The sequence below is a fragment of the Fragaria vesca genome, linkage group LG2 (assembly GCF_000184155.1).
Source record: "Fragaria vesca subsp. vesca linkage group LG2, FraVesHawaii_1.0, whole genome shotgun sequence".
Taxonomy (NCBI): domain Eukaryota; kingdom Viridiplantae; phylum Streptophyta; class Magnoliopsida; order Rosales; family Rosaceae; genus Fragaria; species Fragaria vesca.
Window position 1 is genome coordinate 29,996,618 of NC_020492.1, and position 12,757 is coordinate 30,009,374.

The window sequence follows — 12,757 nt, forward strand, 5'->3', positions numbered from 1 at the left end:
TTGTTTCTCTTGGTTTGCTGTGTTCTTTTGGGGTTCCTTGACATACATAATTGGCCGATATCACAACAGTTAATCACTCAATGGCACACAATTCACCGATCTCAATAATAATCTAATTATCAATTTATAAAAAGGTTCCTCAAGACACCCTACCTGAAATCTAAGTTTTAGCTCCGACGCTAACTAAAATTAGTAACTCAGTGACACGCTTTCTGAAATCCTTATCTTCTGCTCATGAGATCCTCCAACTCGCATCCAGTCTTGGTACTGCAATCCTATTCCAAGAAGTTTGGCGAATCACTTCAAATTAACTTAATCACATTTCGCAAATCCTTATTAATAACAATCGTTGTAACTTCATATCAAATAACATTAATTATACGAAAGTACATTTTCATACAAGACTTCATAATTTACTCTGGAAACCCAAACAAGTTTCCACTCATTGAATTCCAAAGAAATTTCCCGACTAACCATCTTCACCGATGACAACTCAAAAACATTTTTACTATATCGATCAATTCCGCCAACCAATAATAATCACGACAACAATATTATTCTTACGAGAGTACACTACTATACAAGTCTTCATCATATACTCTAGACGCCCATCTTGCTCATATCAGATTATCAATCCACCGTCGGCATCACCTTCCATTTCTTGTAGTCAGCTACACTTCTTCATCTCTATAGCAATATAACTTAGCCAAATTATTAACTGTCCAAACCATGTAATATCTATTACTGCAATTCCTAACTCCCCGAGCAACCCATCTCGGAACATCACCATCCAAATACTTTGTTCCTCCATTGAAATCAAAGCTCTTAATTCCATTTATGAAACCAACATTAACTAACTGTTCTAAACCCAAAAGCAGAACACCAAAATCAGAGATACACAATCTGTTCTAAACCATAACTACAATCAGCCTTCCAATCATCCTCTTCTTTCCCCAATTTGACATTCAAGCATTATCAACACCAAATCATGTTCATGTAGTTTCATTCTATTTGAATTTACCAAACAAACACCAAAACGCTACCAACACCACTGTAGACCCGCTGTACACAGTGGCCACAAACGGTGGTGCACATTGCCTAAAACCCATATTCTCCAAATCACAACTATACTCAATAAATTCTAATTACACAGAAACGTAGAGCTTGCAAATAAATTAATTTCGATACCTGAATCGAACCAACTTTGCTGGAAAACACCCAGAACATGGCCTGAAACCTATAAACTTCTTCTCATCGATTCTCCCTCCTCAAAGCTTCTCCGGGAAAACCAAGACCATAGAGATGTTCGGGAGTTAAGTCGAAGCTACCAACATCGCTCGTTCTATTCGTCGTGGCTGAGATCGGAAAGTTGTAGGCGGACCCAGCCTCTCTTTCTCCCCTTCGATTCTCCTTCACCGAAGCTCCTTTACGAAACTGAGACCACAAGGAGGATCACGAGTTCGAGATGAAGCCATCGCCACCAATTACATGGGCTAATTGTAACATGTAAAAAAATTTCCACAAATTCAAATTTCGATTGTGGTAAAAAAATTTGTTAATTTGAGAGACGTGAAAGAGATAGCCGAGATCGAGTAAGCCAAACGTTAAGACGTCGAGTTGCCTGCTAAATCGATTAACATTTGGAGGCGATGATGAGAATTTGAGAGTAGCAAATTAGCAATCAATTAAGGATGGGGAGATAGGAAGACGGGAAGTCGCACAAACTACGTTTATGAATTTTAGAATTGAGACTTGAGAGTCGCTTATGTCCAGCCAAAACGAAATCAACTTGATTAATAATAACCAAAACGAATTTTTTTTCAAATGAGTGATGGGTTCAAACTGGTGAACATGAGTTTGCTTGGAAAAGAGGAGGAAATTAAGTAAAATACATTCTTTTTTTTTTTGCCTTCAAAATAGTTACACATCAGCTTTTCTTTTTTGGTCAATTATAGAGGAGAAAGAGTCCAAGACTCCAAGCTAGGACCACGTATAACTGCCAGCTATTCATAGAATTGGCGGGACTAATAATAAGACAAGCATTAGTCCTAATACTCACTATAAAAAAACGGTTAAGGAGGTTTGATGGCTTCAATGGGAAGTAGTTTTTTTTTTTTTTTACCCGAAGATTCTGACCTAAGCTTAAGCCTAGGTGAGCCTAGGGCTGGCTCCGCCATTGGTCGCCACCATTGTTTCTCATCTTCGTTGCCAAATGACGAAGCGGCAGCCGGGTCGAACACCGCTACTATACGGGTCAAGGCTGACCTGGTCGGGGTTTGAAACTGACCCGCTCTGATTCAGTTCCACATATAAAAAAACGAATCGGACGACCAAGATCTAGCAGTTTAAAAAAATCCAACGGTCCAGATGCATCCGACTCTAATTTCTATTTTTAATTAAATTTTTGGATAATACCAAACTTTCAAAAATCATTAAAAATAGCTTCGTTGTCCAAATATACTTCTGTAAAATCCTACAAACTCGTAATGATGTCTAGGTTAATCCTATGGGCTCAAAAGACAAAACTTGATAAATCAAAATTTGAATAATTTTTTAAAACTACTAAAAACTAAAAGAATAATAAAAATTGAAATAAAAAATAGCTTGCAAAATATTTCCTTTCAAAAATAGAAAATCGAATTTCCGAAATGTTTCAAAATCACGTTCACACCAAATTTGGGTCTACTTGAAGTATCTATTTTCTCATATCATTTTTAGTTGCTTAATTACTGTTGTCTATATCTATTGGAGTGGTACTGTCAGATTCTTAAAAAAATGAGGCCTTGTCCAAGGGTGAGGCCTTAAGCGGCTGCTTTGGTCGCTTTACTCAAGGGTCAACCCTGACTCAAGATTTCCCTCTCACCACTATCATTATCGCATCAGACTCACGATTTTATTAATGTTGTTTCACACTCTGATCATAGTCATTTGGTGTCTGATATCTGAAAACGATTCACCCTCTTAGCATCTTAACTAGTTTCCCCTTTTCTACTTAGTTTTGTCTTGCTGTTGCTCTTCTTTGAGTTCTCAAAAAAAAAAAATATGGGCCTTCTTAAGAAAAATAAAACAAAAAGAAAGAAGAGGCATAACCCATATTGGGCAAAACAGTAATTAGAGACGTCATTATTTGCCTGTCAATCTTTGTCTCATTCATGTTGTGCACTCATTCAGTTGCTTTTAAAGTAGAAAGAGAGAGAGAAGAATCAAGAATCCCCCCCCCCACCTACAATTCCAAAGACCAAACTCCATCATTCAATAGCTGGAATTCCAACTATTTCAACTTTTTCTCCTCTCTCTCTATCTGTTTCTAAACTCTCCATCATTTCAACTTCTCTACCATACCCGGGTCCCACACGGCCTTGCATGCACATTTTGAGGATTCTTTGATCGAATTTGAGAGTTGGGTTTGTTCAAGAACGAAGCTTTTAAAGATGGGTTCGTCCCAAAATGATCAAACGATGGAGGGTTGGCTTTATCTCATTCGCTCTAACAGGATTGGCTTACAGTACTCACGCAAACGCTACTTTGTTCTTCAAGGCCATCTTCTTCAGAGCTTCAAATCTGTCCCTGTTTCTGGCAATGAGGTTCTTCCTCAAACTTTCATTACTTGCTTCAGTTCTTTTTCTACTTGCTTTGAATTCCAGTTTACTTGAAGAAATTTTTTTTTTTAAAAAAGAGGGAATCTTGATTTCTTTGTTTCTTGTCAGATAATTTGGTGATTTCTGGAATTGATTTTTGTTTTTGTTTACGGTTACGGTTATGATGGACTCATAAAAGTAGATTGGTATCAGAGTTTTGATCATTTGGGTGTTTGTAGTTTGAACCCTGTTTGTATTTTTTTGTCGATTTTGGATGGACCACTATGATTGTGGGACAACTTGCTTCAAGTTGTTGTTGCACATACATTAACCCTTGGTTTTTTGCAGACATGTACATGTACAACTAGACATGGATAACTGGTTTTGTGTTTACAGAGCAAGATGCCTTCACAATTTTACGATTCCATTTCGGATAGTCTGATTGTTAAAATGTAGTTTCATGGAATCTTAAGGACCTTGAACAAATGTGTTACTTTTGTGGCTGTCTCAGTTGCTTCTTCTTTCATGGCTTGCAGAGGTTAGAGATGCCTTTGTCTGAATTTTGGCATTGGAATTCTGGAAATAATTGCAGAAAATTATGCATTCTGGTCTCTACTGTCGTTTTCATACAAATTTTTTTTTGATCTTTTTCATCATTTATCGTCATTTCCTCGTATCTAGCACAGGTTCAGTTTAGCAATACTTCAAGGATAATAAGGGTCTTTGTTAATTTTATTTTGATACAAATTGAATGAGGAACCTTAAGATGTTTCACATACATATTATTTGCTTGAGAATTGTGTTTCCGTCCTTCAGCTTACAGAATTTTCATCATTATGAGGTTTATAAACAAATAAGAACCTTACTCTTTCTCCTTGGTCTGTATATCAGGTTCCCGTAAGAAGTGCTGTCATAGACGCATGCATTCGTGTGACTGACGATGGACGTGAGAGCATTAGTAGAAAAGTATGTACCTTAGACAGTCTCCTAATTCAGCAATGTGTTTATTAGTTTTTTTCGCTTATTACTTTAGTGACAGTAGTATATTTCATTAACACTGTTTTGTGCAACTTATAGGTATTCTTCATATTCACACTGTATAATACATCAAATCACAATGATCAACTTAAGGTGGGGTAACTATTTACTCAAGAATCTGTTTCTCTTGCAAGTTGATGTGAGAATAATGAGATTATAATTTCATAGCTGGGAGCAAGCAGTCCAGAAGAAGCCGCAAGATGGATTCATTCCTTTCAGGAATTGGCTTTAAAGGTTGTAAAACATTTATTTATTTTTATTCTATTGTAGATTATTATACTAATTTGACTCTAATGTCAATCGATTATGCATATATGCAGGGTAGTCCTGATCTTGGGAGTAACGTTTTGGAATGTTCAAGTAGCATGTGGAAGTCCTTTAGGTGAGATGATTTATCACCTGTTGTCTTATTTAATTTTCTTTTTCACCTGGTCCTGTAAATTGGTGTGAATACTTTCATTGGATGTCTAATCAAACTTGGGGCTGTGGTTATAATCTATCCTTGGTAACCCTTCATAATTATGTTATCTAATTGTCTCAGCACTAAGCAGTTTTCATATATGCAGATTAGGTGGATCTAATAGGGGAAGTCGTATTACTTCTATAGATTGGACCCTTTGTTCTTCTACACAAACTGATGCTGTGACATCCGATGTAATTGCTCCTTCACCTTGGACAATTTTTGGTTGTCAGAATGGTAAGAGCCATCTTTGAGCATTTTAAGGTGCTGATACTGCATTTAAGGTGCTGAAACTACATTTTTTAAGTTTATTTATTTATTGCAGGTCTTCGACTATTTAAAGAAGCAAAAGATAGGGATTCTCATGGGAAGGTTGGTAGGTTTTATACTCATTACTTTATGTGGTTCTAAGAAAAGTCATTTGTGTTGTTGACTGTGTTTCTCTCATGAGCAGTGGGATGATCATCCTGCCATCATGGCAGTTGGTGTGGTTGGTGGAACTTCAGAAGCCATATTCCAGACACTTATGTCCCTTGGTCCCTCAAGATCAGAGTAAGTTTTCTGAGACTTGATATAGAACCCAGTGAGAGAAGGGTGGAAAATACAAAAATAAACTTTAGAGGAGGAAACCCCAGGAGACACAAAACAAACTGAAACTAGAACTCTTTATATTTACGCTGCTAAAGAACTGTCCAATACAATGACACTCAAGCCTATTTATCGAGGCTGTATATTTTCAAATTAAGGAATACCCGAAATAAACTTAAACTCAAATATATAGATATGTCAATCATAAGCAAGTTAAAAATCCCTAGCTGTAATGTAAAAGTTGAATATATGCGTCTCATTATCTTTATCATCTCCTAAGCCTTTTCTATTATTATTATTATATATTGGACGAGCAACTTATATATTTCATGATATCTGACAGTTCCCTCTTGCTCCATATTTGCATTATTCTTGTGGTTAATCTCTCATTCATAATGTCACATTTCAAGCTTGTTTGTAACTAAAATGGACTTGCACAATTTGGCTTGTAGATGGGACTTCTGTTTCTACAACGGCAGCGTGGTTGAACACCTTGACGGTCACACTGATATCATCCACAAGCAGTTATATAGCGATTGGTTGCCATGGTCTGGCCCAGGGCTGTTTTATATTTGAAAGTGTTCTAAGGCAGTTGCCTAAATGAGTTTTTGTGTAGTTATCTTATACAATCAGCATAATTTATTACAGGGGAATGAAGCCAAGAGATCTATTGTTGCGGCGCTATTGGAGGAGGGAGGATGATGGGACATATGGTAGTATTCCAATGAAATGAACTAAAAACATAAACATTTACATTTTGACATACTTGATGAAACAAGTTTTAACATCCTTTGGTTTCTTTGTCACAGTTATTCTCTACCATTCTGTTTTCCACAAGAAGTGTCCATCTCAGAAAGGCTATGTCCGCGCCTGCCTTAAAAGTAACATATGCGTAGAATTTAAACTTTACATTAATCTCATAGACCTTATAGCAAGTGTTTGTCTTGGTCCATTGATAAATGAGCAAGAATGGATGTCTCTCCATTCACTGAGTTTAACCATGTTGATGTTGGGTGGCGGGGGGACTGTGTGTGCATGTTTTGTACTTGGTGCAGTATTAAATTAGATTATCTCAAGATGTATGCCAATTTTCCTGGAAAGGCATGCAACTTTTCACCTCTGTCATGCCTCCCAAGTTAACAAAAATTGTTTTCCTTTTGCTGCTTGCGGTGTAAATATAATATTCATAACTGCCTGTTTAATATTATTTTAACTAGTTTCCTTTTAACTGCCTGGTAAGTGAATAATTTGGAACTAACGTTGATGGGAAGATTTTAAGACATTTACAACTTTCTTGCAGGTGGAGGATATGTTATATCGCCTGTGAACCAAGGTAAACATTCAGTTGTCAAGCACATGCTTGCAATTGATTGGAAATACTGGAAATCTTATCTACAGACTTCTTCATCCCGAGCTATGACCATCAAAATGCTTGGAAGAGTTGCTGGTAATATTTTGCTGTTGATTGATAAATCTTTGTATGCATTTCTGTCATTACTTACAGTAGTGTGATTCTCATTGAATCAATATATCATTTTAAAGTATCATTCTATTGGCAGCACTACGAGAGTTATTCAAAACAAAAGTAGGAAACTATTCTTCCTCGGAGTTTTCATCTGGAGAGCTAAGGATAAATTTTGGTGTGCATCAAAATGATGGGTATGGAGAGGCTGATGCTCTGACACTGACTGGGGATGAGAGCACTAATGAACATGTATCAGAAGAAGTGGAAAGATCACCTTCAGAACATGCTAGTCTTGTTAGCTTGAATGATGCTTCTGATGAATTTTTTGATGTGCCTGAGCCTCCAAACCATGATGAATCTGAAACTGACTGGACTCCTGATTTTGGCTCTGACATATATTCACAGGTAATGATGTGGGTTTAAATCTATCACTTTTGGATTACAGTTTTCCAAACTTTATGCTCCATTTGGTAATTGCAGAACGTAATTGCCACTTGATGTTGTACTTTAAAAATTGCTAGTTACATAGTTTAGTAATTGCAGAACATAAGATACGCACACATGTATGTGTTTGCATCAACTTATGTGTGTTTGGATGCACTTGTTTTTATATGCATTTAGATAAAGTTTAGCTTGATTGAACTTTTATTCCTTAATATGTCAACATGTTTACCTTTGTACTTGATTTTCCATACTTTATCCCACTACCTCTGTACATAACAGTTTTTGACTTTGCTTTGATTGTATTCGAAATTGCAGGATATACGTCATCCAAAGTTATCAACTGCTGCTGGTTTTGTGAAGAGATTGCATGACCTTGCAGGTTGTTATAGATAATTACTATTTTAGTTTAAGATATGTATTCCTTGCAATCTAATAATTTTCCCTTAACTTGTTTATGTGTATGGTTTGATGATGGCTGGTTATCATGTACTTCAGTTCAGAAGAGGGGTTATGTGGACCTACTAGAGATGGCCAAGGAAGACAGTATGTCATGCTACTATGGGTCTACACTTCCAAAAGATTCAACTTGCTTTTTGGCTTGCAGTTGGACTGAGACAGACCCTTCTACTTTTCTAATTCGTAGCAAAAGTTACCTGGAAGACCGTAAGAAGGTTTGAACAATACTATGTTTGTGATATTGTTGCCTAGCATGAGGGTTCTAAAATGAAAAAAAAAAAAAAAAAAAAAAAAAAAAAAAAAAAAATTTAACTTCTTATGTTCCTACTACCATTTATGTTTGTTCGACCCAAAAGTTGTGGTTGCACATTTTTGTAGTCCAGCGTTAAGCTTGTGTTGTGTTTTGGCTCGTTGATATGATTTGGAAGTTAGGATTCAGTAAGCAAATCCAAGTCCAGAAAGGAAAGAGATTTTTTCTATAAGTTCTAGGAAAGTAATCTTTCAAGATCTGTTAGGATTTTGTCTCCTAGGTTTAAGAGTCCTAAAACCTTATTGTATCAGCAGCTCCTATTCACTAGAAATAGGAGCTGCAGGGGGTTTTCTAAGGTTAAGATAGAGAGCACAGAAAACCGAGAGCAAAGGGTGATAGAGAGATCTAGCAGGGAGTTGGGGATTAGCATAGGGATTTCAATAAGTACTTGTAATCAAGTTGTTATTCTCCATAGTGCTAGTGATCTCTCAAGAGAGATCACAAAGTGGATGTAGGCCAGGGTTTTTGGCTGAACCACTATAAAATTGCTGTGTGCTGTGTTTCTATCTTCAAGTTCATCTATCTACTTTGCTTAAGTCGTAAAGTACCAGTAAAGAACAGTAAAGATCCTAGGGCGCTAACCACAATAGCTTGCATGTCCTTTGAATGCTGATTTAGGATGGTCTGCTTTTGGAGTGTTGATTTATGTTTTGCTGTGTTCTTCCCATCTCTGTTTTTTTGCTAGTACATCTTGAATGAGAACCTCCTCTTATCTGACACAAAAAAGAAAAAAAAGAAAAAGATAATGTGTGTTGAGCATAAAGTTGCGATAATGGTGACTAGGAATTCTTAATATGGAGCTCTCTAAGGGAGCTTCTATTGCACTCCCTCAAAGTGAAATGCCATTTGCAAGTCGATAATTATATTCTTAGACACTCACAGAATGTATGGGGAGGAGCGCAACTTGTCTTTCTCCTGTTTCTGATTTCTCGTATGATACTTCAGTTGGCAGTTTGTAACTTATGTTTTGGTCCTTTTTTTCTCTTTTTGTGTCATTTATGTTTTCAGGTTAAAGCAAAGGGCACGTTGATGCAAATGGTTGCTGCAGATTGGCTAAGATCCGACAAGCGTGAAGATGATCTTGGGCGTCGTCCTGGGAGCATTGTACAGGTTAATTCCGAAGTACAAAACATGATTTTTTTATTAAGACAATCTTTCTTTGCCACCTAATCCTTATAAAGTTGATTGAAAACTTTGAAAAGCTGGTACAACCATGATTCAAATCATGTTTTGTATTCTGCAGAAATATGCAGCAAAGGGTGGGAGTGAATTCTTCTTCATTGTGAACATTCAGGTAAACCTGTCATAATTTTCATGTTATAACCTGTATGTTATTGCCTATCAGTTTTTACCAAACTATCTGTTATATTAATCAGGTTCCAGGTTCGACCACATATAGCCTAGCGCTATACTATATGATGAGTTCTCCAATTGAAGATGCACCCTTGCTAGAGAATTTTATCAAGGGGGATGATGCATATAGAAATTCAAGGTTTAAGCTCATACCATACATATCTCAGGTTAGTAAATGTGGTAATGGCATACTTCATCTTTGCTCAACATCTTGGTTAGAATGTACAGAAACAATGTATGACAGACCCATTTGCCTGAACAATTTACTGATGTGTGTGTGCCCATAACTTTTACTGGTGTTGTATTAGTATCCTGATTTAAGCATGAAACTCGTATCATCTCTATCTCCCTTTCTGTCTCATACTGATCTTGAATCTGAAATACACCTTAACGGTGAAAACGAGGCGGTTTTATTCTCTATCTTTTGTTTTACATTATAAAGAGCATCATTTTTTGAGTAAAAAAAATCCCATCCCTAAGTATGATATGATTTGGGTCATGTGCTTTGATGATCATGTCCCCAGGGTTCATGGATTGTTAAGCAGAGTGTGGGAAAGAAAGCATGCCTCATTGGTCAAGCACTTGAAATAAATTACTTCCACGGGAAGAACTACTTGGAGGTACATTTTCAGCAATAGCAATGGTGTAGGTCAGCATACTTTAAAATATGTTGCTTGGTTGTGTAAGCATAACTTGCATTTTAAATTATAACGTTTAATACTATCATGAATCATATATTCTCTAATATGGCAAAATACATCATCTGTGCTTTACTGCTTTTGAGTGACAGTTGTGTAATAGAACAGTGGGAGGGTGTTGCTAGGAGTGCTTAAGATAATAATTTTGTGTCCTGCATATATTGAGATTCTGTTCTTTTTGTGATATCTGCTTATTTTTTATTCAGCTTGGTATTGACATTGGATCATCAACAGTTGCAAGGGGTGTGGTTAGTCTTGTCCTTGGGTACCTAAACAATCTTGTGATTGAGATGGCATTTTTGATACAGGTAAGCATCACTTTTATCATATAGTGACAATTGATACCCTAGTCTGTTTGGTCTAAATATGTCCTTGCTTGCCTAATTGTCAATCCGTCTTTCCCAGGCAAATACGCCCGAGGAGCTTCCGGAGTATCTTCTTGGGACCTGCCGCCTTAACCATCTTGATGCCTCTAAGGCCATTTTAGTGAAACCATGATCGTATCCAAATTATACTCAACAAAATGTGGCTTACAGGGTATTTGGGTTTATAGTTGAATGGAACATAAAACATAAATGATGGAATAGCAGGGCTGGTTGCTGGAAGTAGTCATTCTTTTATTCATTCAATTTGATATTGGGTACGAAGGCGTAGAATTCTAGATATTGTTAGGGTAGATAGTTCACCTTTGTAAAGATGGCATTCCTCAATAGTTATCATTCTTCGATTCCGATCTGTGATTCATTTTCCCACAGTATCTTATTTGTCATCATCTATTATCAAATGTTGCCCATTTACTATTGTATCTACGCTGCAGTATGCGAAATCTTACAACTCAGTTTTTGCCCATCAAATGGGTACCCGAACCCATCTTTAGTCAAATTGGAGAGGTCATTCACCCAACTTTTTATATAAAAATAATGAAAATGATATTCTTGCATTGAAGAGTTGGCCGAATGCAGGAGAGGCTGATGACCTGTTGTGTCACAAAGAATAGCTAGTTTCAGTGTTATGAAATAGTGTTCTAGGCTAGCCTCACGTAGAAGGTAGAGAAACACGAAATTTGTAACATACGCTGGTACAAATAGAACTCATTTGATTTTCATAGGAGGCCTCTCCCTCCACATAATATTAGTTGGGTTAAGTTAGCAACATGAATTGACGTCGAAAAGAACTGATTGCTGGAAAACTGTTTTTTGAGTTATGAGACGTTGGAGGAACCAATATAATAGCTTACATGGTTCCTTTATGAAATCTGAATCATGCTGTTTGTCATGGTTAATTGCATCTCCAAGAATTAAATCTTAAATTTATCTAATTTTAAGGTAAAATTGCAGTTCAACAGATAGTTATATTCTCTAGTTATATTTAGCCAATGGAGAAGAGAGCATTTGTGTTAAAGCTTTTTTTCCCGCTCAAACTAATGACATAGAATTTAGGTTAACTGCTGAAGTAGAGTCATTGTTTAGTTAAATATAGTTGATTATAACTGTTGGAGATGCTCTTAGAAAGAAAGATGAAGAACTCACAGTCCATACGGTCCATATCTTTATGATTTGTAGATTGAGAAGATCAATTCTATCCTATGGCTGATAACTAAATTTTAAAACAACCGAGATAACTAAATTAGAATAATTAGAATATGCATTCATATAAAATTATGAGCAATTACGTCTATTTGCAGCAAACCGTTTTATAGTCAAGTCTTATGTCACTTATGAGTAAGGATAGTATTAGTTACTCGGTAATGATCAGATTGAATCTATCCTTGCAAGCAATTGAATTGTACAACTGAATGGCGATTATATAAGACTGAAACTGTATATAGGGAAAGATTGCATTAGTTAATAATACTTCACTCGTAATTTGATTAGGCATTTACGTAAGCTGAATGGCGTATATGCTAATAAAACGACGGTCGCCTTAAGTTTACATCACGTCATTGATTTCCAAGTGAATTAAACATCATTTATATAGATTTTCACTTTGTATAGGAGGCAAAGAGGTGACTTGATTCTTCAATGTATAAAGCGCGTTCTAACTGCAATGAGGTATAAAAAGCTACAAGTCTACAATGTACAAGATAATAGTATAAAATTACAGGGGATGGAAACACTTTTAGATCCATCATATATTGTTTGATAATTGCCAATCGAATTTTGCGTTATGCTTAAAGGTTTTTTTTTTTTTTTTTTTTTTTTNTTTTTTTTTTGTCTATTTTTCGTCATTAATTAACTAATGCGAGATATGCAGTGCTACATAGCATGCAACAGGGCTGTGAACCGTCCGTATTGTTCTTGTAAATTTTTAAATTAGTTAAATGGTAGGACGGTTCACGGTTTGATGTATACTATGCTATGCTATGTA

The 12,757-nt window shown here is 36.2% G+C and overlaps 1 protein-coding gene across 1 annotated transcript; it reads left to right on the forward strand.

Annotated features, from left to right (window-relative positions):
- The first annotated feature begins 3,431 nt into the window (after positions 1-3,431).
- Positions 3,432-11,129, forward strand: LOC101295593. Its single transcript, XM_004291660.1, has 21 exons — positions 3,432-3,584; positions 4,470-4,544; positions 4,656-4,709; positions 4,785-4,850; positions 4,937-4,998; positions 5,183-5,313; positions 5,402-5,448; positions 5,531-5,628; positions 6,117-6,212; positions 6,313-6,377; positions 6,474-6,545; positions 6,965-7,111; positions 7,224-7,534; positions 7,889-7,952; positions 8,069-8,244; positions 9,348-9,449; positions 9,583-9,633; positions 9,716-9,859; positions 10,217-10,312; positions 10,597-10,698; positions 10,796-11,129. Exons 1-21 carry the CDS (start codon positions 3,432-3,434, stop codon positions 10,886-10,888), a joined length of 2,205 nt encoding a protein of 734 aa, XP_004291708.1. The 3' UTR covers positions 10,889-11,129.
- Positions 11,130-12,757: the final 1,628 nt, after the last annotated feature.